Genomic DNA, 25,689 nt, shown 5'->3' on the forward strand with positions numbered 1-25,689 from the left:
TTTATTGTTTAGTGCATACAAAGTGCAAATCGTTCAGGCCTTCTTGCCCAATGACAGTACACGTCGATATGACTTTGCGGTCGAAATGCTATCACGTATTGAGGACGATGATGGTTATCTCAGACGAATTGCCTTTTCCGACGAAGGCGAGGCGAGGTCATGGAGTGCACCAGAGGCAGTCCAAAGGAGAATGTTTGGTGCACGCTGTTGCACGATCCAATTATCGGGCCATTCTTCTTCGCTGAGGCTACCATGGTTATGTGGCAACTGTACGCTGTTCCTCAGCTGCTTCAGTATCACCCCGATGTCTTGTTTCAGCAAGACGGTGCACCGCCTCATTGGGATTTGGACGTCTGTGCCTATCTCGATATGACCTTTCCTGGGCGATGGATTGGTCGTGATGGGCCAACGGTTTGGCCTCCACTCTCTCCTGACATAACCCCATTAGACTTCTTTTTATGGGGTTATGTCAAGGACGCGGTCTACCGAACACCTGTACCCGATCTCGAAACCGTGAGGCAACGGATAGCCACAGTCGTTGAATCGAACCCTCCAGTGATGTTGGCTAATGTGTGGACGGAAATTGAATATCGCCTAGATGTGCTACGTGCTACCAAGGGTGCTCATGTGGAAGTTTACTGATGTGTGAAAAAACTTTGATAGTTTGTAAACAATTAGACATCAGTTTCATATTTTTATCTTACTTCTAGCCTGAGTTGTCAATTTATGTAATCAGGGAAAGACTTTTCGGCCACCCTGTATAAATACTATTATGATTTTGTATTTGTATCTGTTCTATGTAAGTGTGTTTGTGTGTAAGTCTGCCTGAAATTAAGTCACCTTTCATATGCAAGAGAGAAATGGAGACTTAACTACATGTAGATCTAGTAAAAACTAAACAAAACTCCGTCCGAACAGGCCTTGAAAGGCCCAACGGTACCGACCGGCCGCCGCGTCATCTTTGGCCCACAGGCGTCACTGGATGCGGATAATGAGGGGCATGTGGTCAGCACACCGCTCTCCCGGCCGTATGTCAGTTTCAGAGACCGGAGCCGCTACATCTCAATCAAGTAGCTCCTCAGTTTTGCCTCACAAGGGCTGACTGCACCCCGCTTGCCAGCAGCACTCGGCAGACCGGATGGTCACTGTAGATCCAGGGAAGGCTGTTTATTTAGAATTGATCCATTTAGAGAAAAGAGCAGCAGGCTCGGTAGTAGCATTTTGAATGGTTTTCATTGACAAGTGACAGCTAGCAGCCCATCAGGCATTCCTTCATAACCGTATCAGTGAAAGAGCAGTATTCAGTCGTACTTCAGTGCTATTTACTCAGTCGGTATCATTCATGTAACAACTAACTCGGATGGGCACGCAATCTAGTTCCCTGATTGGTTTCTAAAGAAGTCGTCCTGTAAGCAACTAGCAGTCAGCCACTATGGTATTTAGCACTGGGCATACTCCTAGCCAAAACTTTCTCCCACACAGTTCTTCTTGTATAATGTAAAGGGCTTATATCGTGCTATACCTCTGTCAGCTATTTCAAACACAATGATTGCCCGACGCCGTTCAGCGAACTTCCTTGTGGTTTCCATCTATGCTTAAGCTTCCGAACGTCCTTCAGGTAGAACATAATCAAGGAACGGTTTGGACTCTAGTAATTCACATATTTAGCAATTTCGTACAGCAGTTCCTTTGGTGATTAGTTTGAAGAAATGTTGAATTCGTGCATACATATTGAGCTAGAAATAGAGCAGTCCTTCTTATGGAGCTAATAACTGGTTTAGGCACCTTTCAAAAAATTAGTCACCCAAAGGAGACACCGGAATAATACTGTGTAACATCACCTTTGTCGGTTGCAATTGCCTCATTGGACGAGGAAGACAGTCTACAAGTTTCTTCAGTGAAGCCATATCTAGCTGAATGCACCCACTGATTATGTAATCCAATAGACCTACTGGAATGTTGATTGCTACGTTTCATCTGCTTTTCCAAATAGTCCGAATTGCAGGTTTTTGAATCAATATCCGTTGATGTAGTGGGCTATTCGTTATGCGGATATTGTCGAACCAGAAACGTACGAGTGTAGCCCTCTGAACACGTTCGTTGTCAGCTTGGAAGAAGGGCGTATCCACAGCATAGTCATCAAGAAGGTGTAAAAGAAAGGGTAACACTTGCTCACCGAGAATGTTAAAAAAAAAAAAAAATCTTGGTTCATGTTCATGGTAACACGGAGTGCGCCTAAGTGATGCTACGAAAAGGTCCCTTAACATCACGGGACCAACTCCGGTCCTCCATGTATTAGCGGTTGGACGCGTCATTGCACTGTCGGTAAGCTAGACGCCTTGCATCGTTTGAAACAAAAGCAAAATCGCCACTCGTCGGACAACACTACACACCTCCATTTACTTAATTCACAGTTTCTAGATCGTTTACTTCATCGAATAAATGCAGATTAAGTGCTGCTGTAGAGTACCCGACTCCAATTGGTTCTCTAGGGAGCTGTTTGAGATGGACCTTATAATGGAACTGATCATTTATCCTATTCTCGTTACGTTTTTTACTTGAGCTACACTAGGAGAATTAGACCACCCAATACTTAAACGTCTTTCTAATATTACATAAATTTGAACTTTTGAATGAACAAATAGGAATTTATTATTTTATTTTATGCGAAATTAAAGATTTATGTTCAAATGACTTATGTAGCATAAATGAGGATAAGTTAATTATTTTTCAAATAACAGGTTTTTATGTTTTTAATTTAATTCAAAATTTGTAAAACACATTCGAAATTATTTACATTATTATTATTTCTGTAATTAATTCTGAAAATATTAGTAAAAGAAATAATCGCATGTAAACTCTCTGGACTATGTTTTACTGCTATTTGAGCTCCCTTCTCACTCATAATGACTGCAGTATACTAGCGTTATGATACCTTGAAAGGTGTACTTGATAATGGTTTTTCGTAGTAATGGAAAGATCTCAATAACCTGCATTCATAGATAGCATCGACTCCTATCGAGTTTTAAACTGGTTGTCAGTGACTCATCCCTTGTCCCTGTAGGCCAGCATCCTTTTACAATCACTGTTCTTACGACACTATTCCTTGTATACATGCTACACAGTCCGCACTCGTACACCAACAAATCAGATAACTTCATTCACAGGGTGGTTATAGGCCCGTTCAAACACATTAGCTGTTTCCTGCCATCCTGCAGTATCTCGATGTTCACTCGTGTTGCTGCTCTGATACCACACAACCGACTGGCACACACGTAACACTTCACTGCCAAGACTTGCGTCAGCGGTGCAGGTCACTTGACCAGTTCTACAACTGTGTACAGCGCTCTAAAACAACCAGTGTGATATTTTTCCGGTGAGCTTATGCTCGTAAATACATGCTTTCATACAATTGAGTTGGTTACCTTGAGATCAGCACTATTACGACAGAGAAATGGTGCCCGAAGAAGAGTACATTTGAAAGGTAGGTATTAAATGAACGACAACTGCATGACATTCCCTATCTACAGTTATTTTTTATTTAGTGAGCACAGAGCAGTACAGATATCAACACTTCTTCTTGTCTGGGTGCCGTCGATGTCATTTGGTGTGGACGCAGTTGGTTGCCGGGTCGTCGACTTCAGCGTCTTCAGCGTCGTGCCGCGGTTATTCTGACGGGGCGTGCGGGAGGGCAATGTCAAACTGCAAACAAAACGGAGAAATGTCACGTACAACGCAGGTCTCCAATGAAACGCTATTAGTCTGTACAAGAGGTAAAGGGCTAGTTCAAGCACATCTCTGTCTTCCATAAAAACATACGAACAAAATTCTTTTCAGTATTGACAAAGAGTGGGTGATAAAGAATAATGTGATCATTTTAGTTGCTATAATTGGGCAATGAACCTCTTGGCTATTAATTGAAAACCATGTGATTTTTGACAATTCTTCAGCTATTGATCCAACTTTGAATAACTTTGCTATCAGCCACAAGAGTTTGTGAGACGAACGGAAATTGTCGATGAAATAGTAAATCAGATCTTTCTGTATGGCACAGCTTTCACTGTGTTGGATTTTACTTCTATAAATATCCATCGATTTCGACTTGGAGTCAACATGAAAACACCGTAAGGAAAACTTGTGCCAATTGCTTTTCTAGAAGCCTCTTCAGCTGTTGGACTAGCGGTCTATTTAAAATACAAGCGTCAGCGGAAAGGCGAAATTCCCAGGTGGACGGAATGGTACCACCGGTGTTAAGTATGAATAATTTAATTCCTTGGGGATGCGTATATTATTACATGATGTTCACATTCCAGGTATTTCAAGTACATGTGAACGCATATCGTGCAACCAGTATCCATGTCGCAGGGAATATTATTGTTCCGTTTGCTTTTACCTTAATTTTAATGAATAATTTCTAAACAAATTTTGTTTGCCTGTGAACTATTTTTGAGCAGTTTGTAAACATTTTCTTTCATGGCCTAATAACATTCTTATAGTATGTTTCCTATTTCTTGCATAAGATAATCATCTAGTATATGCAATACAATTTATTATACAAGACCCCTGGACTATACTTCGGGAATATTTGTCCATCTTCAGAAGATCTTGATAAGTTTGATGGATGTAATCAGAGATTACATATTACAAAAATGTAATTGTTATACGCGACGTATTACGTCATTCCGTGACATGTTACTAACGAAGGTATTATGGTTGTGGATTCTGTACCGACTATTCAGTTGTATTCTATATTCGTTTTGCACGTACTAAATAATTATTACTTATTAAATAAGCGTTTCCGTTTTTGATCGCTATTAAACAGCCTTGAGTTTGGAAGCTTATATCACCGGGAAATGTGTTGTCACGGTCCACAAAATGATTTTGAGACTTGTTCAACGTGCGTGTGTTTTCTTCCTGTTCCATGTATGCAGCGAAGTCAGCAAATCATAACTGCTATAGGTTCCTCGTTCGCCTTTTTTCTGTTAAAGACGATACCAGTAGAGTGAAAAATACTCAACGTGACTTCTCGTAAAGCTTTTAAAAAGCTGAGTATTCAATATTTATGAAGTATATTGAACATATTTAAGATGCGATGAGAATGCTTTGCGGTTGGAATATTGTAATTGTTGATTATATGTCTATGAATTAGTCTACGTATATTTTCAAACATTATCGTTCTGAAAGCTTGCGCTCCGATAATTTAGGGCGATTACGAAAGGCGTTCTGTGAAGAGATACTGAACAAATTAAATTATCACGAACCATTCAATTTGTGACATTTGCCCTTCTTTCATGGCTCTGCAGAAACAAGAGCGGAAATGTTACCGTTGTTAACTGGTGAACTGGAGAACTATTCTTGGGTGCTGTATTTCTTGCCTACGCTTTAATGCATCAGAATTTGCTATAGTATAAGGGAAGTTCATACTCGTATCTTCGTACGGGTCATAGCTACGGCAAGGGATTTTTCGTCGATTTTTGTTGACTTTATTAGAATTAATTTCAGTGAAAAAAGAATTATGACATCTTAAACGACTTCGTCAATATTTGCAGTGAAAAGATCAGCTGAATGACTGCTCATCTATATGAAAAAAATCCTCTCATTCAGCTGGTGTGTAGTTTTGAGAATACTATGCTGCCCAGTAAGTCAATAGCGGCGATTACTTGACCTGATAATTGTTGCTTCGTGCAATATTTCACTTTTACCTGTTGTAAGTGACGCATAAATACACTCCTGGAAATGGAAAAAAGAACACATTGACACCGGTGTGTCAGACCCACCATACTTGCTCCGGACACTGCGAGAGGGCTGTACAAGCAATGATCACACGCACGGCACAGCGGACACACCAGGAACCCCGGTGTTGGCCGTCGAATGGCGCTAGCTGCGCAGCATTTGTGCACCGCCGCCGTCAGTGTCAGCCAGTTTGCCGTGGCATTCGGAGCTCCATCGCAGTCTTTAACACTGGTAGCATGCTGCGACAGCGTGGACGTGAACCGTATGTGCAGTTGACGGACTTTGAGCGAGGGCGTATAGTGGGCATGCGGGAGACCGGGTGGACGTACCGCCGAATTGCTCAACACGTGGGGCGTGAGGTCTCCACAGTACATCGATGTTGTCGCCAGTGGTCGGCGGAAGGTGCACGTGCCCGTCGACCTGGGACCGGACCGCAGCGACGCACGGATGCACACCAAGACCGTAGGATCCTACACAGTGCCGTAGGGGACCGCACCGCCACTTCCCAGCAAATTAGGGACACTGTTGCTCCTGGGGTATCGGCGAGGACCATTCGCAACCGTCTCCATGAAGCTGGGCTACGGTCCCGCACACCGTTAGGCCGTCTTCCGCTCACGCCCCAACATCGTGCAGCCCGCCTCCAGTGGTGTCTTGAGAGTCGCTTCTGCCTTGGTGCCAATGATGGTCGTATGCGTGTTTGGCGCCGTGCAGGTGAGCACCACAATCAGGACTGCATACGACCGAGGCACACAGGGCCAACACCCGGCATCATGGTGTGGGGAGCGATCTCCTACACTGGCCGTACACCACTGGTGATCGTCGAGGGGACACTCAATAGTGCACGGTACATCCAAACCGTCATCGAACCCATCGTTCTACCATTCCTAGACCGGCAAGGGAACTTGCTGTTCCAACAGGACAATGCACGTCCGCATGTATCCCGTGCCATCCAACGTGCTCTAGAAGGTGTAAGTCAACTACCCTGGCCAGCAAGATCTCCGGATCTGTCCCCCATTGAGCATGTTTGGGACTGGATGAAGCGTCGTCTCACGCGGTCTGCACGTCCAGCACGAACGCTGGTCCAACTGAGGCGCCAGGTGGAAATGGCATGGCAAGCCGTTCCACAGGACTACATCCAGCATCTCTACGATCGTCTCCATGGGAGAATAGCAGCCTGCATTGCTGCGAAAGGTGGATATACACTGTGCTAGTGCCGACATTGTGCATGCTCTGTTGCCTGTGTCTATGTGGCTGTGGTTCTGTCAGTGTGATCATGTGATGTATCTGACCCCAGGAATGTGTCAATAAAGTTTCCCCTTCCTGGGACAATGAATTCACGGTGTTCTTATTTCAATTTCCAGGAGTGTATTTATCTGGGTAGTAGTTTAAACTTCTTGTATTTTAAGGGGTGTTTGAAAATGACTTTTGAGTGGAAACCGGGCATGGCCGTGCATACACAGCCTGTGGGTGTGACTGTCAGCAACATGATTCTGGTACACATTATGTGTCCTGTTAACCTTAGGGAACATCCTTTTATACAGGAGGCAAGAAATTGCATCGAAATGAAGCCAAAAATAGCAAATGCGCTACATGTTCATAACCCAAGTGGTCTTTACCTCTGGTGCAAACTGCTTGATGCATTCCATGAGCTTCGGGCCGATTCCGCAGGAGTCCGTCTCGCCATCGACTGCAACAAGATTCAGAGTACTCAGTGAATTGTTGAATCAGGAACCTGTAATGTCACCATACGACACTGTTGATAATGCCCTACACGAGCATATGACATTACATGTGACTATGATAGAAAGTACAGAGACGAGACTAGCAATATTGCCAGATATATGTGGAACCCGAATACAAAACACGGAAAGAGCCACGATAAAAATTTTATAGAGCAGTGGGTGTTCGTGCTTTAAGGAACCGAGTCATGTGTCATGTTAATAACAATGGAATAGAAGTGAGGCAGTAGAAATGAAATTTATCAGAGAAATATAAGGATATAGTAGATTAGACAAAATTATTAACATTAGGGATGAACTGAACAGCTAAAAATTAAAAAATAAAATGCATGAAAACAGAAGAAAACGGAATGAACGCATTAACAGGGTGAGCAGCCAAAGACAGATTAAAACATGCAGCTGCTCTTCATGAAAAAAGTGACAAGACAGTCTTAAACAATTGTCATCCAGTTTCGTTACTGAAATCGTTTTTCAAAATATTCGACAAAGTAATGTACTCAAAGTAGTCACACGCTTGAGTGGAAACAATTTAATTAGCATATCACAGTTTGGATTCCAGGAGGGTTGTTCGACTGGGAATACTATTTGTACATTCACTCATCAAATAGTGTAAGCCTTAAATCATGAAGTATTGCCATTTGGCATGTTTTAATTACCTTTCAAAAGTGTATGATGGTGTAGATCATATTACTCTCTTAGAAAAACTCAAATTTAATAGAACTGGTGGATTTATGCATATTCGGTTTGAATCATACTTAACAAACAGAATGGAAAACGCTGAACTGAATAATTCAGATAACGTCGGCAATGTATAAAATTTTTGTGACTGGAGTAATCGGAAAGGGAGTCCACAGGATTCAACTTTGGGGCTACTCCAATTCTTTAGATACGTGAATGACCTACCGCAAGACATTCAGCAGGCAGAATTGATACATTTTGCAGTTGATGCTACTGTTATAATAAAATAATACTGTTACAATAAAACCTATTCTAGAGAAGGCAAGGGTAATGATAGTTTCCAAAGAATTGTAAAAATTTTCTCGGATGATTAATTGTCTCTAAATTTTGAAACAACAACACACTATATTCAGTATTGTGCAATAAGTGCGGTCATGTCAACAACTAATGTAGCATACGAGCAGGAGTCAGTAGATAGCGCTTAGTGGCACATGTGTTGGGGCAAAAACGTCCACAGGCAGGATAAACAATTCCAGACGTGACGAATAACTTTCAAGGATACTTGGGCAGGTCTGAAATCGTGTAACAACCCTGCTTGATAGAAATGTGCTTTTCTTTCAGACAGCGTCAAATACAGACCGTATAGTGTACCCAAAAACACGCGAGAAGAAACGAATGCGGCCAGTCACGCAGTTAGTCGAACAGTCTCCAACACAGTTCATTCGCAAAAGAGTAACTGAACTTCGTCAACAATGCGTTACCATATTAGAAAATATTTATTACAGGATTTAGTTCGATATTTGTAAGTAAAGTATCTGACAACGACATTGAGCAGCGAGTTGCAGCGTGCAGTGTATTGTTGGTACAATTTGCAACTGCCAATTCTCGCCCAACAGCGTTATTTTCTGACGAATGTGCTTCAGAAAAGTAGGAAGGACAACAGATTTCTAAATAGAGCTTAGTATGAAGATAAAATGTAGCTCAATTTATCTAGCGCGTTTGCTGCCTTTAAACTTAATGTATCATGAACATGTTAGCATGTGTATTTCAGCTGTACCATGATCTGTCAGTGTCCAGTTCATCGTCGTACCCACGTATCTGCATATCCAACAACAGACAGAATATTTCTAAGGCTTTGCATCAAACTTTAGGAACAACTTTTGTTAGAGCGAGTATGTTCGCTGATGCTTTGTCGGCGATGCTGCCTTTTGTTATTTGTTATACCCCTGAGAAGCATCAAGGCGTAGGTACTCTGCAGCGTGTACATGCATTGTGTGTTGCCTACAGGCCAGTCATCCACTCTTTGTGAAAAGCGTAGTCCGAGTTCCTGATTCGCTTCTAAAATATCTCCCTCTGCTTAAAAACACTTAAGGTTTTCTTGTTCAGAATCACTCTGTCAGCTTACTGGCGTAGACAGTATGCAGATGCTGCACAACTGGTTAGTAGTCCCTACAGGTTCCGTGAAATCTCATCGTGCCGGGGTCGGTTCATACTGAACGACACCTAGAGTCGCTGGGGAGCGTTAAGTAGACATTTTATCTCCAACAGAAGTTTTCACCGTGTTGTGATCTATCACTCCTCGACGTTTGATGCAAAGACAGTGAAACACCCTAGGCAGTATCTACGGACTTAGTATTTTGCCGCCGGCCGGGGTGGCCAAGCGGTTAAAGGCGCTACAGTCTGGAACCGCTCGACCGCTACGGTCGCAGGTTCGCATCCTGCCTCGGGCATGGATGTGTGTGGTGTCCTTAGGTTAGTTAGGTTTAAGTAGTTCTAAGTTCTAGGGGACTGATGACCTTAGAAGTTAAGTCCCATAGTGCTCAGAGCCATTTGAACCATTTAGCCAGTATTTTGCCAAAATGACGGGTGGTAAAAGCAGCACTGTAACCTTACACTCTGCTGAGTGGTCTCCTACGTAGTGGTGTCTTACCTTCTTGGCTGCATTTGTCAATGAGCTGCATGTGCTTCTCCAGCTCGTCTTTGTCGGACATCTTGGCCGCGGCATGTTTCTTTGCCTCCTCCTTGTCGAACTTGCCATCCTTAACCTACAAAAGAAATCACAAATCAGTTACGCTTTTTTTGTTTGGTCTTCCAGGCACCTATTCCAAACTTTTTTCATAAAGAATTCGGTAACTCAATGTGCACGTGATTGAAATTAGCCCAAGATAGTTTAACATTCTTAGGAATAATGTAGTGGTATCACAGACCAGTGGATTGGCAGTACTTACCACTCCAACTTCCTGCAGAACGCACCCCATGAAGCACTGTAAAGGTAGAAAAAGAGGACAAATTATTTTTTGTTGTGTTTGAAACTTCTTTAGGTTGCAATTAATCAAGACCGTACGATTAATACTGTAATGTAAAACAACCTAAGAACACTAGAGAGATTTCTGATTGTGTACTTTTATTGGTTGCAATACACTAGGCCTTTCTTCCTGTCACTGCTGACGATCTAAGCACAATCACTCATGAGCTCGTATTCTAATGCAGTCTGCAAACAGTAATTTCATGCCAGGCTACATACTTCATGTCCACGTTGGAATCGCTCGGTTCTCCTTATCTAGCGATATTAACACGAAGTATGAGGAGATTTCGCAGTAGTTACGAAATACACATTCTCTTAACTACATTTCTCAAATCCGTCCCAGACTGATACCAGAAAATTCTTTTCATTAAGCAGGGTTTGCACGAGATGTTGCCCTATGCTGTTTGTGACTACGGTAGTTTTCATATTTGAAGACATAATTGCAACTATACTTGTAATGCTGGAAACCCGAACTGGTATAGCAACGTATTCTTGGTAGCATCACTGCTTACTAACCTTCCATTTCATTTACGTATGCTACCCGCTAAAACAACTGCCTACACTGCTTTGTCAGTGTGAACGTTATCCCCTTGGAATATTCAGTCGAAGTGAGGTCTCAGGTTTTCAGAGTAGCATAGTAGGACGACGGCTTTGTACAAACTGAGTTTCCCAGTGGAACTTTTTAGCATCACGACATAGAGCTCATGCCTAACGTACAATAGTTCTTTGAACTTTCCGAGTTACTTTTAGGTGACACGGATGAATGGATCACGAAAGCTTCTAGAAACATTTTTCTTTATTTTTGAGGAACTGCGTAGCACTTGAGTTCTCCCACAGAAGTTCGGTCTCACATCTGCATTCCCGTGATAAAAGTCACATATTGATTCAGTTTTTTACCGGATAAGATTCTCATGACAAGTTATTTGGCCGAAGCCACAAATCACAGTTATTGTCATCCCAGTCTCTCGCACAAAGAAGGCTTTACATGTTCAGTTTTTATCTCACTCTGCCCTCTCGTATTTAGGACGAGATTCCAGTCACTTTAGAGAGCTCTGGTTTTGCTGTACCGACCGAAGTGCAGCGTTAATTAAGACAATTAACTCGCGTTCTGGATGACGGTGGCTCCAGTACCAGTCTTTGGTTTTCCGTGCTTTCTTAAATCTCTTACGATGAATGCCGAAATGACTCCTTGGGAAAGATACATAGGCGGCTGTGTGACCCACTTCGAGTACGTACTTCGTCCCTGATGACCGCATCGGTGACGGGAGTAAATAGTAAACCTAACTGTAAGTAACGCCGGATTTCTCGATAGTTTTTGCAATCAGAATTTATTTTTGGGCAAATGAAGAAGTGTGAATCGGTAGGAACAAGGGTGACCGTTTTCTTTAATGTGCTGCTGCAAGCAGATATCGGAGGTTTATCTGAAAGGATCTTACCTTGCCGTGTTCGCTCTCTGGAACCTTCATCATCATGATTCCTTTCAGCTCATCTGAAAAAAAGTACATAATTTATAAGTTTACAATTTTAGACACACTGACAATAAGAGCAATGTATTTCAGGGAAATATCATTTGTTCCTAAGTACTTGGTTTTAAGGAGTTCTAACGCAAAAAGTGTATACCAAGACATACGTCCGCACTTTGATGAACTGATAAATTGCAGCTTCCTTCAGATATTATCGACTTGACTTTTCCAGTAATTTGTTCAGCAAACTACTTTTACCAGGAATGGAACGTAAAACACACTGGAATCCCAAAGATAAGCATAATAACGAAAAGAGGACATACTGCCTTATCATAATGTCGTAAGGATTACTGAATACGGCACAGCTTAATCTCAAGATATTTGGGATGCGACAGTGCCGGAAATATAATGCTAGAAAACTTCTGACAGCTAAGATTCACATTTATAAGAAAATAACACAACTGGGAAATCTCCTCCAGAGCAAAAAAGCTATTAGTAGGGGATATGGTTACCCCTAACAGCCACACATGCTGCACAGCCACAGGGCATGCTCTCCATGAGATGGTTCAAGAGCTTTCTTGGTGGTCGATCCGATTCCTAAGCAAGAGGAGTGCGGATGTCTGAAAAAGTCATTGGTGGAAGCTGACGGGAAGCGTTTTGCTTCCCTCATATATCTCAAGAATGATTTCTATGAATCAGATCCGGGGACGCCACTGGCCAGTCCTTGTGATGGATATATCCATCTTCAAGAAACCCATCCACCATATCAGCTTAATGAGGGCGGGCGTTACTGCCCATAGAGAGGAAGTCTGGACCACCTTTACCTCTGGAAAGGCGAACATGCGGTAGCAGCATCTCGTCTCTGTACCTCATCTCTGTACCCTGCTCGTTTACAGAATCCCTTCGACCACCAACGAAGATGTGCAGCTCAGTACGACCATTCAGCATGATGCTTCCCAGCAGCATGACGCAATCATCATCAAACCGATCTCTTTCCACGTTATTTCTGGGTTAATATTGGCTACCAGCAGGTCCTCTCCAAAGTAATACGCGACAAGAGAAGCAGGATTCTTCTGGGAACAGTACATTCCTCCATTTATTCATGGTCCAGTTTGAACGCTCCAGCCTTCACGATACAAGTGCCCGTCTCTGTGCTGCAGTGAGCAGAATGCGCATGATCGGATGACTGGCAAACAGCCCTATTGTTCTGATTCTCCGGTGCACAGTTAGTCGGGAAACAGAAACTCCCGAGGCAGCTGCACGCTCTACATCCAGTCGTGTTGCAAGTGTACTTCTCTTGGTCGATCTTGCACAGGCCTGAGACGACCTTTACCTGTTTCGAAACCGTCCCCAAAACCTAGAAATGACACTTTGTGGCATATCCAAGCTTACTGAGACTTCTCTCTGTGTCTGGTCTACCTTCAGGTGGCCGAGTATTCTAACCTGCAAAACAGGGTCCAAATGGCGTCTGTGTGGCATTATTTGTAAACTTCACCAAGAGACTACGCTCTGCTCACTATGAACGGACAGATAATATTGTGACATAAGTGGTCTCATGCACTTTTTGTTTTTACCTTTCTTCTTGCGCTGCTATTCACTGCACAGAGTACTCACCTCCTATACAGAGCACACAAGTGAGGTTCGCACGTAAATATCTACGATGATGTTGGGTGAGTGATCACCTTTTCTCTTTTTCCTATTTTCCTGTTTTCGTTATTATGCATCACATTTGACACTACAGCGTACATTAGACCGGACAACGGTATCAATCACCAAGTTTTATAAAGGGAGGCTTGCGCATAGGAGATTACCACGTTTAATACGAATTCCGTATGTTTTCTCTATGATCATCAGCTTTAATTATGTCTGGTGAGACAGCGATCGAATTAGAACAATAGATAGCGAGATGCTATGTTTTTAGGCGAGTCGTGCAAACGGCCGTTCATATGGGGAATCATTGATCAGAAAACAGGGGTTGAAGTCGAAACATGTCCTTCAGCACGTAGTTTTCGTGACAAATCATTCTTCATGTCTCTGCTACGTCGGAAATGTGTTTATGACATTCGTATTCTCGAACCCTGCCGTCGAGTCTACCAGAGCACTACGCTTCGTAGTTTTGGAAAAAAATTATCTAATTGGGGGTGAAGACGCAAGTGCCTTACTATTTGAGGGCTTTGTTGTTAGACTTCCAAGTTTGTTATGTAACATTAGGCATCATCGTGATCTGAAAACAAGTGATGGTTGATAGCGTGGGGTTGGATTTAAGATATTAGAACTCTCATTCGCACTTGCTTTCCTAATTGTGGAAGGGGCAGCGTTGGTGACCGCATCTTATAATTGTACGATATGAATTAAAGCAAGAAAAGAAGTGAAGAACGGATGTGGATGTACAAGTACTAAATCTACATCTAAACTCTGCTAGCCACTTTACGTGCTTAGCAGAGTTCGGCAGCATGTCGTGCTTTGTGGATTGAAGTCATATTCAGCTAATAATCAACTAACATATTCTTACAGCAGAAGAGTGATGTTGACTATAAAAATTTTGTAAGAGGGACGCTAGCCGTGATACTACTTTGGTTGTCTCAGACGCTCGCTCATGGAAGACGACAACTAGGTGAAATCACATAGCAGGGGGATGTTCGTAAATACTTCGAGCTTTCATGAGGAGAAGTTTGCTAAATCTCCAGCCTTCCATGGAGGATCTCTTAAATTTCTTTATCTTGCGAAAATATTAGGACATCATAATTTTTATATGGATTAGTTAATCCAGTTTTACTTTGACTATATAAGCCATCGACTTTTATTTGGTGTGCAAACATATATAATCGTACCAATATTGGCAGAACACGCTGCTGAAACGAAAGTATTATTCTTCATACTATTTTCATGTCTATTTCCGAAAAATAATGACGCAGTAATAACTTTTTAGTTGACAGAAGTATCAACCTGTATGCATTTATATCACTAGGAAACACTATGGAAGTAACACTGGCGGTGCTAATTTCTCATGCACTGGAAGCTTGGGAGAGCGCTATGACTCCAACGTCCACGCAAGGAAAAATGCCAGATGTATTCTACGCTTCCCCTATTTTTGCAGTTCAGGGTAAGTTCAAACAAAGATAAGACAGAATATCGTTAGTGTACTACATGATAGATCCATGGTTTACTGCGTTAAGAAAAGTAGTAAGGGAATGCTATCATATTGGGTACATGTGCTTTCGAAGCATGTGAAATTTGTCACCAGCCCCTAGTTTGAAGCCTTGTATTTATAAATCAGTTATGCATTTATTATATGTAATTTATTATTATTAAATAAGGAAAAAATCAACTGTGCCAGGAAATTTAAGAGAAAGATGTCTAGGGAACATAGGTGATGACGAAACGTCCTCAAGAAGTAATTTTTTATAGCGACGAAACATTTCATGTCAACGGCTGCTTTCGTCAAAGTGACCGTAACAACTGTTTTCGCAGTTCGCCAATAGTGAAAATGCATGGGTCCTGTAGTGCCAATTACTCAAACAATGTCGGGTTCTCCTTTTCAGAAAGAACTATCGTGAAAGCAGCCTTCGTGAATACGCTGCTGCAGTTCGCTTTATTAATTCTGAAGACAGACGGCTAGGATGAAATAAAATGTTCTTCGGCTTCCATCCGCGATAGTGGTTCAAACTCTCCGAGCCTTCAGTCGTGTGGCTAGGGCCTCCCGTCGGGTAGACCGTTCGCCGGGTGCAAGTCTTTCGATTTGACGCCACTTCGGCGGCTTGCGCGTCGATGGGGATGAAATGATTATGATTAGGACAACACAACACCCAGTCCCTGAGCGGAGAAAATCTCCGACCCAGCCGGGAATCGAACCCGGGCCCTTAGGATTGACATTCTGTCGCGCTGACCACTTTTTTTGTTTGTTCGATTTTTTTCGTTGCATTTGTTCGGTGCGGATGTCCCAGGACACCCGTTCAAGTTCAGTGTTGAGCCATTGCCTCAGTTTTTTTGTTTCAGAGGGCAGCTAACCCTCTGACCGAAAACGCTGAGCTACCGTGCCGGCACCACTCAGCTACCGGGGGTGGACTTCAGTGTAATAGGTAGCACCAGACCATTTGACCCATGGCCTCGCAGTAGGGGATATTCGGTTGGGAATTTTCAGTTCTGGGTGGATCCCAGCTTCCCATTTGGGGCTATTTGATAGGAGTAGGTTATCTCGGAACCGGAATACACTCTCTCTCTTTCCTTCGTTGCATAAACATCCGTAACAAACATACACTTCAGAAGTTCCCTCTGCAGCATCCATGCCTTATATACAAAAACATGACACGTCATTCCCAATTTGGTAGGAAGACGTGAACGAGAAACCCGTCTTGTGTGAGACATTGCCGAGAAAGTAGTGAGCGTAGCAACGTTTGTGATTGTGGGACTAAACTAGTGTTGGAAAGGGATGATAATTCAAATCTATGACCAGCCTTCCTCATTTAGGTTCCCCTTGAAATCCCAAAATGACTTTATTTTAACTTTGGGATGCTTTGTTTAATATGGCGCAGCTAGTTACTAGCTTGAATTATTGATCGACTGATGATTTGGGAGTCGACGTGACTTCAGCTCTGTCTTCCTTACTTTCTTACGAGAATGAAGGAGGAGGGGAGAAGGGGGAAAGATGATGTTCCATGTAATTTCCTAGGTTCATTACTGAGTGTGGAATTATTGAACACACAGCCGAAGAAGTAAACAGGAATATCGTGCAATAATGAAACCTCTCGGGCGAAACATCTAGAAATAAGCACTTGATTGACTCTTATATCCCTTCTCTAGCGTGACTTCCTCGGTGCAGAGTAAACAATAATCACTTCCACATGTGTCTTACCTTCAGTGGGCTCATGTTCTGCCTTGCATTTGTTAACGATCTCCATGAATTCTGGCGTCATCTCCATCGCCGATACCTGGGAATAGATCGAAGAATACGTTAACTAAAAACGTTTTAAGTCTTATGTAACAGGCACATAAGAAAATGGTGGCCCCCAATAAGCTACAAAAATAGATCTATCTTCGTTTCGCCAATGTCATAAATAAAATCAGATATTATAGAAAAGGCTCCTTAGAAGCCTTAACTAAAAATGAAATAGTCGATGGTCACACACAATATTTCTGTGGCGTACTACACAAAGATGAGAGAAACACTCACGTTAGATGTAAATGTGTAGCAATCATTATTGACCAAGTGTCAGTGTTTTCAAGATAATTCTTCTCAAGCATTGAAGTCTGTAGTAAAATATGGAGTATGAGAGTAATTCTACACTGCAGACTATAAAACATCGGAAGTGAAATAGACATGATGGGTAACTGAAGTAGTGTAGCAAAAGTGGCGGAACGATCATTTCATTCTGCGGTCATGGGGCCATTGCTGCGGAACTCCCTCGCAGATTGAAATTGCGTGCCGGATAGTGACTTCAACCTTGAGCTTGCTATTAACGGCGAATGCTTTCAGCGACTGAGTTGCTATCCATGCACTCCTTTCCAGACTCTGAAGAAATTGCAATGTCATCGGCAAACCTTAAAGATTTTATTCCTTCTCTCCTAATTATAATTAGTGTATCAAATTTCTCTTTTGTTACCCTTTCTGCAGCCGACCGGAGTGGCCGAGCGGTTGTAGGCGCTACAGTCTGGAACCGCGCGACTGCTACGGTCGCATGTTCGAATCCTGCCTCGGGCATGGATGTGTGTGACGTCCTTAGGTTAGTTAGGTTTAAGTAGTTATAAGTTCTAGGGGACTGATGACCTCAGCAGTTAAGTCCCATAGTGCTCAGAGCCATTTGAACCATTTTTTTTATAATAAAGACATAAAGGAATAACAAGGTGTTTTGCATCTAGGCGGACTCAATTTCTGATATTATTGTGTTTATAATATAAGGTTTACTATCACAGAACTCAAGAATCCTAACGTTGGATTGGATAGCTTACAAAGTTACACAGGTTCAAATCTCTTTTGACAATAGCTATCTTTCTCCTCCTACAATCTTGCATCTAAATTTACATCTGAAACCAAGTCCAAATTCCTGTAGTGCATCAAAACACCTCTAAGCTTTTGGATGCAGTCTTAAATTTTATTAAAACATCTTTTGGTGTATTTAAACTATTCAATTTCCTGAATTGATCAAGAAGTTATTTTTGAATTATTATTTCAATAGTCAAATTGAAACTATAACAAACAAATTTATTTGTCAAAGAAATGAGAATGCACAAATACTAAGAACTACAGTTTTGGGATCGCAGTATTAATTTCAACTGCACTTCTACTGTTGGTACTTTATGAATGAGCTTGTGTTTACCCACGATAATATGGTTTTACATCCTTCGATGCTAATCAACTTCTCTACGATGTACAACATACTTTGTCTTTTATAACGTTTATACACTGTCAGAAAAAAATCGCAACATCAAAAAATAAATAACGCAGAGTAATGAAATTTCGGCAATACACTTGTCTAGGTAAGATATTTAACTGATTAACGTTGCAAGACCACAAGTTAATGTACGCGCAGATAAGCCATTGCAAATGTGAAATGCTGGTACATTAATAACCAGTGTAACCACTAGAATGTTGAATGCAACCAGGTAAACCTCTATGCATGTGCGGAAGTCAGTTTGTGGGATGGGGTTCCATGCCCGTTGCACTTGGTCGGTCAATACAGGGACAGTTTATGTGGCTATGAATGAGTTATCGTCTGATGATGATCCATATGTGCTCGAATGGAGACAGAATTGGCGAAGGAGCAGGGCAAGGCAACATGTCGACACTCTGTAGACCTTGCTGGGTTACAACAGTGGTATGTGGGTGAGCGTTATACTGTTAGAAAATACTGCGTGGAGTGTTGATCGTGAACGGAAACACAACTGGTCGTATCACCAGATTGAGGAATAAATTTGCAGTTAGACTGCGTGGGATTACGACGAGAATACTACGAGAATAGTACGAAATCGTACGAAATCGTACGCCCTCAATTGACCTCCTTTTACGCAATCACGGCCCTCAAGTAGTGCCATCTTTCATCAGAAAACACAAGAGATCTCCACCCTGCCCTCTAGTAAGTTCTCGCTTGATACCATTGAGCCGGCCGTTGTGGCCGAGCGGTTCTAGGCCATTTGAACCATTTTTTGAACCTTTCTGCATCATTGCTTTAGAGGCTAAATGGTATGTGGAATAGGCTTACAACCCTGTCTTGCAGGTTGTGGATAATCTATTGCTGCCTTTATTTTATCTTCGATAACTTTAAATATTCATAAAAGGTATTCCAGTTAATGATGAAAAAATCTGTTCTTTTTTCTACAAGTCCTGTGAATATAGGTTTGGTCTTTTCTTTCAGACTACCTTCTAAGACAACTGGAAGAATCAGTATTACCTTTCGTTTTCCTACATGTCAGCGAAACCCGAACTGATCTTCCTCCAGCTCCCATTCTACCTCTTTTACATTCTTCTGTAAGCATTTCGCGTTAGTATTTTGCCAACATGACTCATTACCGATGATTAGATATTATTCACACCTGTCAGTGCCTACCTTATCCGCAACTATTATTATTATTGTTGTTACGAAACATTTTTAAGCTTCATAAGCTTCTTACTGCTAAGTTAACAATACTTTGTGAAATTTGTCTGTTTTTAAGATGTTGTTCCAAATTAGGAATTCCAAAAATTTTCATTCGTTTTCCATATTGTCTCAAAACTTTATTCGTGGAGAACCATATCTGTTTCTTATTTGGCTCTACCTTCTAATGATTCTTCTACCTTTTTGACCTGCAAACTTAATGCAGCTCTTTTTCTGTGATATCATTACATGACTATTCCACTTAATCATTTACCCTTCATTGCTGCTTTAATATTAGGTTCTTTAAAGAGAGTCTTTCGGAATCACAATTCTCCACTGTGAGTGTACTTTACTACTAAAAAGACTTCGCGGCCTGTTTTCTTCTCGAGAATCCGACGTCTCACCTGTTTCTGCCAAAGTTTCAGATGTATATGTTAGAAATGTAGCATAAATATTTGTAAATGTATATTATGGCGTTCGTAGAGATGTAGGCCTGTTCTTCGTGGCCCAATACAAAATTCACAGAAGAGGGTACTTTTGGTATCATATATAAGCATTTTTCTCCCTTCTATTAACGGGGAATGAGATGCTCCGCATGTGTAGCTATTAATCTAGTGTTTATAGACTGCGATGTGAAAATCGATTCTTAGTATTTGCTGAAGGTGTTTCCCTTTTACAAGAGGCATCTTCCTTCGAGTATTGTTGCGAGTTGACGTTCTTGTACATGTCTGACTAGCTTCGGGGGTCATTTCTCTTGTTGCTAACGGCTACTGCTTTATGTGTATCCAGTATTTCATATTTCTCCATATTCAGAGCTGGTAGTGAATCTTTAAAACAGACTGATATTTTGTGAATATCTGAGTGGATACTGCTACTTAGTTCCTCATAGATAAACCATCATAGCCAATAGCGGCATAGTCTGAAATTGCTGCTAGTAATACAGTATCCGCTAAGTGAGTGATAAACACCACGAGCCGTAGTAGACCTATCATACGTCCCTTGGAAACAAACTAAATTTCTTCTGTGATTTTGATTTCTCGACATTTAAAATAATTTGATGCGTTCTGCATGTTATCAACTTTTCACTCTGTTCCCAAACTTGAGTAGTTCTGAAGTATTTTACGTAGTAGGTACTACTTTTTTAGTCTATCAACGCCGAATCTGCACTATCTGATTGGTGACATCGATAATTTTACGAGTGGGGCCACGAAACTAAGTGCTGCTGAAGCACACTACCCAGGTACAGTTTAATTCGAAGTTGAAACTTAAAATTGAACCTGCAGTTCGACGAGGTAGTAGTAACATCTCTTGATGATGCTGCAGCAGTTTTCTATCGAAACGTGACTAACACTTGGAAACCTCGAATGAGGTATTTATACGGCTGTTTTGAAATTAGGAACATCCTGTTTTGGGAATAAGAATACTGGTAACAATAAATACACCCATTAATTTTTAATACTATAACAGGATGAACCTTCGTGCATCTGAGGAAATATTATGATGATAGCAGTCCTTAATTTGTTGTCTTTGCAACTCTCAGATTCATTTCGTTACATATACTTAGTACCAAATCGTCAAACCTTATGACGAAATGAAATAACACTGTAGCTAGTCACATTTTGAGGACCAAACAACTCGAAAAATCCGTATAACTGTACACACACGAAAACTGAAAAACAATGAACTGACGCACAACTAATTTTATACACCTCTTCCCTTTCTCGTTTGGTATCAAATGTGAAATTCTGTTAGCATCGTCTTAGAACACTGTAATAAGGAACGCTTGGGAGCACCTGTAGTCAGTAATTAAGCTCAAAACTGTTTACAGTAAACTAAAACATTACATCAAAGTTATTTTTTTCTCGATTTCATGTCACTCATTATAAACTGTTAGGTATCCTTGACTTATGGAGGGTCCTTTGCATTGAACAAATACCTTTTGTCTTCTCTCCATTTCAACAAACAGTCACAGATAAACTATTCGGTATCCTTAACTAATGCAAGCTCAAAAATTTCTGGAAGCACGCCATTGTGCTCGTATTATCCTGCTTGTCTTTTCCGATACTGCCTGAGTGCTACTGTGTAACTGGGTAAGTACAATAAAAGTCTCAAATGGTGATAAAGTGATGGTCGTTTGTCGAAACATTGAACACTGCCATTAACAGATGCCAAGATTGTGTCTCGTAATTTTTAAAGGACTGTTAAAGTTTTGGCATCCAGGTTTCTGAGGAGTAAATATTGGGAGTAAATTACCCGCCAGGGTAGCAGAGAGCGCTAATGCGCTGTTTCCTGCATTCGGGTAGGCGCGCTGGCCCCGGGTCGAATTCGCCAGGCGGATTAACGACGAGGGCCGGAGTACCAGCCAGCCTGGATGTGGGTTTTAGGCGGTTTTCCACATCTCACTAAGTGAATACCAGGCTTTTTCCCACGTTCCACCTCAGTTACACGACTCGCAGACATCTGAAGACATTCGTACTCTTCCATGGCTTACACCAGGCGCAGACAATTGGGGTACGCCACTTCCGTCCCAGGGAATACGGGGTGACGACAGGAATGGCATCTGGCCACCCCTTACATTAAAGTGCCACATCCAATTAACGGTAGCCGACACTGCATAACTGCGGGACCAGGCTCATGAAAGAGAGAGAAATATTGGGAGTAAATTCGTCACACACACATTTTTGTAAGGGGGAACTCAATGGGTAGTTGGAAATTCAGAAGGATCTGATATTAGCTTACTAGCTTTTTACTATTATCAAAATGTACAAGACCGTCCAAGAAGATCCGAGACTGACTTTGTTCCTGGCGGATAAACGATATCAGCGGGTATACCTATGGTGGCAGCATGAACTAGCGTCTGTAAACAACATATGAACATTCGATCAGTCAGTTGTCAACAGGCAGTGTTAGGTAGTAGGTGTGTGGCTGTTGTGTGTCAACGTTGTTGTCACAAATCACAATGAAGCAACACCCTAAATCAGGCGTTCAAGATTTTCTCCAGAATGCTTTGCAGAAGAGGAAAGTGTGTGAAAAGTTTGACCCGCAAACCTTGACTCCAAAACAAAAATAATGACTTGTGGACGCCTGCCGCGACTTGACTGGAATGCAAAATCATCACATGTGATGAGACTTGGTGTTATCAATACGAACCTACAAGGGAATGACAAATTGCAGAAGTTCACATGAAGGTCAACGCTTTGACGACATAACTGTCTTTCAAGCCACTGTAACGCGCGAGTGAACAACATTCCAAAGACAAACTTTTCTTGTAGTAACAACATCCCAAAGAAGAACATATGTTACAGTTCCACATTGTTGTATGAACATTTTGTGCGTTGTGCCCAAGTGTGGGAGACTATGTAGAATACCAAAAACTTTTCTCTGCTTTCTATTAATCCAGTCCCGAAACTTTTTGAAATGTCTGGTATACTGTAAATACTCAAATTTCTTTTGCAACGAGTAACACAGTAACATTTCAGCGTTCATAATGGATTATGGAAGAGCATTTCGAATCCAGGCCATTAGCACGGACCACTCACATTACTTTTGTAGTATGTTTGTAGCTGCACTGTCACTTCATCATAAAAGTTATATTTTTTAAAGGCGAGAAAACCGAAAAGCTACCACCAAAACTGGCCAGGGGCTAGTAGGACTCCGTAATTATATATACAGACAGCTCATCCATTCTGGGAATGGAGGATATTGACGACTTTCGCCTGTTGACATCTGAACTGGCAGGACATCAGTCGCAGGGATTCCAGAACTTCCGAGAATGTTTTAATTTGACGTTTCAAGTCGTATAATAAATTACAAAAGAAATATGATGTAATTACCAATTCTTTTGGATTTTTCCCTTTACTTGTGCTGTGAAATGTTTCATATTGCCAAATTTCATGATTGTAGGTCAACGGGAAGTACCCCACCGGTTTTGATGGCTGAGCTTGCGGGTATCAAAATATGTGAGGTAGATGGACGTATCTTTTGAATGCATTGCCTTAGAAGCTTAATACACCACTAAATGACATAAATTTCAACTTGCCACGTTGTTGAGAAAACGGGGGCTTGACAGATCGACGAACAGAAAGATAACAAATGACGAAAGACTTTTTTTTCTTATGATATCATTACAAATCAATAGTGATTTCCTTTGGTTTTAGTGTGAAACCTTCGTTCTTGGCAAATTTCATGTTTCTCGGTCAACGGGAAGTACAGTGTAGGTTTTGATGAGTTAGCGATTATCAAAATATGTGATATAAAGGCCGTATCACTTGATTGCGCTCACTGAAAAACTTCGCTTTTTTACTTCACCTTAATATATGATATAAATTTTAACTTTATACGTGTACCCGTTCCTGATAAAGGGGGTTTCAACAGTCTGTCAGACAGACAGATAGGCTGACGGACAGATAGGAGAGTGATTTTATGTGATTCGTCTTTATCGATTGAGGTACGGATTCCAGCAGATAAAAAAAAAGGAACGAAATCTTCATCGGAAAGCGCAAGAATACTAATCCGTGAAATGAAGAAGAAGCAACCTTCATTCGGTTGCAGATCCTAACCTATATAAAGCTAAATAACACAGTTGTTGAATTCTGTTGCGCCAAACATGTCGGGTATACTAAAGACAAAGAAATCAAAGGACTAAGTAAAACATCTCTGATTTATTGCCTGGCACTAGGCAGGGACAACGCGTTGACTTTTTACTAGGCCAGTAAAGACTTACGAGTGCGTGTATACTTAAGGTGCCAACGGCCTTGCGGCAGTGGTAACACCGGTTCCCTTCAGATCACTGAAGTTAAGCACTGTCGGGCTTGGCTGGCACTTGGATGGTTGACCTCCGAGTCTGCCCAGTGCAGTTGGCAAGCAGAGTGCGCTCAGCCCTTGAGGCCAATTGAGGAACTATTTGACTGAGAAGTAGCGACTCCGGTCACGAAAACCGGCAACGCCTGGGAGAGGGGTGTGCTGACCACATGTCCCTCCATATCGTCATGCACTGACGCCTATCGGTTACGATGACACGGCGGTCGGTCGGTATCGTTGGGCCTTTCGAGGCCTGTTCGGACGGAGTTTACTTATTTAAGTACTACATTAAGTAAGGATGTCGACAGGACTTGCAGCCAGCAAGGTACTCACGACGGCGACGAACACGAGGAGCGCGGCTCCAGTGGCGGCTGCGGAGGTCCTCATGGTGCTGTGGCGGGTTGGCGAGTCTGCAGCGCCGACGGATGGGGCCGCTCTTATAGAGGCGCGGCGGGGGCGGCACTGGCGTGACGTAACTCAGCCTTGTGCCACGAGCTGTCGCCGTGGGAACCGGCGGGGTGTCGCCCGTGAGCTCATCCGCAAGGTAGCATCCCACACCTCGTCCGGGATGCTTCCGGCCTTACTGATGCACAGGGTTTCCCCAGCTGGGTCAAGGACACATTTGCAGCGTCTTCGCCCGCATCTCGTGGTCGTGCGGTAGCGTTCTCGCTTCCCACGCCCGGGTTCGATTCCCGGCGGGGTCAGGGATTTTCTCTGCCTCGTGATGGCTGGGTGTTGTGTGCTGTCCTTAGGTTAGTTAGGTTTAAGTAGTTCTAAGTTCTAGGGGACTGATGACCATAGATGTTAAGTCCCATAGTGCTCAGAGCCATTTTTTTGCAGCGTCTTCCTAGTAACAGACATACGTACGGTGCTGTTCAGGTTAAATCTGATCTTGTCACGGTGAAAGCTCACAGTTAAAGACTGCAAACCACTCACTCATTAGTGTGAGGGTCGTCAGTCATAGGCTGCTAGACTATCTGGATTATTCCCTCGGTGTGTTCTACAGTTACGACGATCCGGTGCGGACTGGACCTGAGAACTATAACGAAACTCGAATGTTTCGTATTATCTGCATTATAAAGACTGTGCTGCACTGTAATGGGTGCAATATTCATTGTTGTTGTTGTGGTCACATTTCGAAAGCTTCTATTCTCTTCTTGTCTAAACTATTTATCGTCCACGTTTCACTTCCATACATAGCTACACTCCATACAAATACTTTCAGAAACGACTTCCAGACATTTAAATCTATACTCGATGTTAACAAATTTTTCTTCTTCAGAAACGCTTTCCTTGCCATTGCCAGTCTACATTTTTTATTCTCTCTACTTCGACCATAATCAGTTATTTTGCTCCCCAAATAGCAAAACTCCTTTACTACTTTAAGTTTCTCACTTCCTAAT

General features: G+C 42.1%; 1 protein-coding gene across 1 annotated transcript; it reads right to left on the reverse strand.

Annotated features, from left to right (window-relative positions):
- Positions 1-3,516: 3,516 nt before the first annotated feature.
- LOC126473147 (general odorant-binding protein 19d-like) lies at positions 3,517-24,734 on the reverse strand. The gene is made up of 7 exons (XM_050100005.1): positions 24,620-24,734; positions 16,771-16,846; positions 11,892-11,944; positions 10,379-10,414; positions 10,081-10,195; positions 7,350-7,420; positions 3,517-3,702 (listed from the first exon to the last, which is right to left on the reverse strand). The coding sequence occupies exons 1-7, from the start codon at positions 24,671-24,673 to the stop codon at positions 3,667-3,669; spliced, it is 441 nt and encodes a 146-aa protein (XP_049955962.1). The 5' UTR covers positions 24,674-24,734; the 3' UTR covers positions 3,517-3,666.
- Between the last annotated feature and the right edge of the window lie 955 nt (positions 24,735-25,689).

Source organism: Schistocerca serialis, chromosome 4, assembly GCF_023864345.2.
Source record: "Schistocerca serialis cubense isolate TAMUIC-IGC-003099 chromosome 4, iqSchSeri2.2, whole genome shotgun sequence".
Classification (NCBI taxonomy): Eukaryota; Metazoa; Arthropoda; class Insecta; order Orthoptera; family Acrididae; genus Schistocerca; species Schistocerca serialis.

Bases quoted from the DNA above. Each gene is read 5' to 3' on its own strand.
- LOC126473147 (XM_050100005.1), bottom strand. From the start codon at position 24,673: ATGAGGACCTCCGCAGCCGCCACTGGAGCCGCGCTCCTCGTGTTCGTC. The intron at 10,415-11,891 runs GTAAGATCCTTT...CTACCTTTACAG, and splicing joins CAGAGAGCGAACACGGCAAG to TGCTTCATGGGGTGCGTTCT. The intron at 3,703-7,349 runs GTAAAGACCACT...TTTTGTTTGCAG, and splicing joins TCAAGCAGTTTGCACCAGAG to TTTGACATTGCCCTCCCGCA.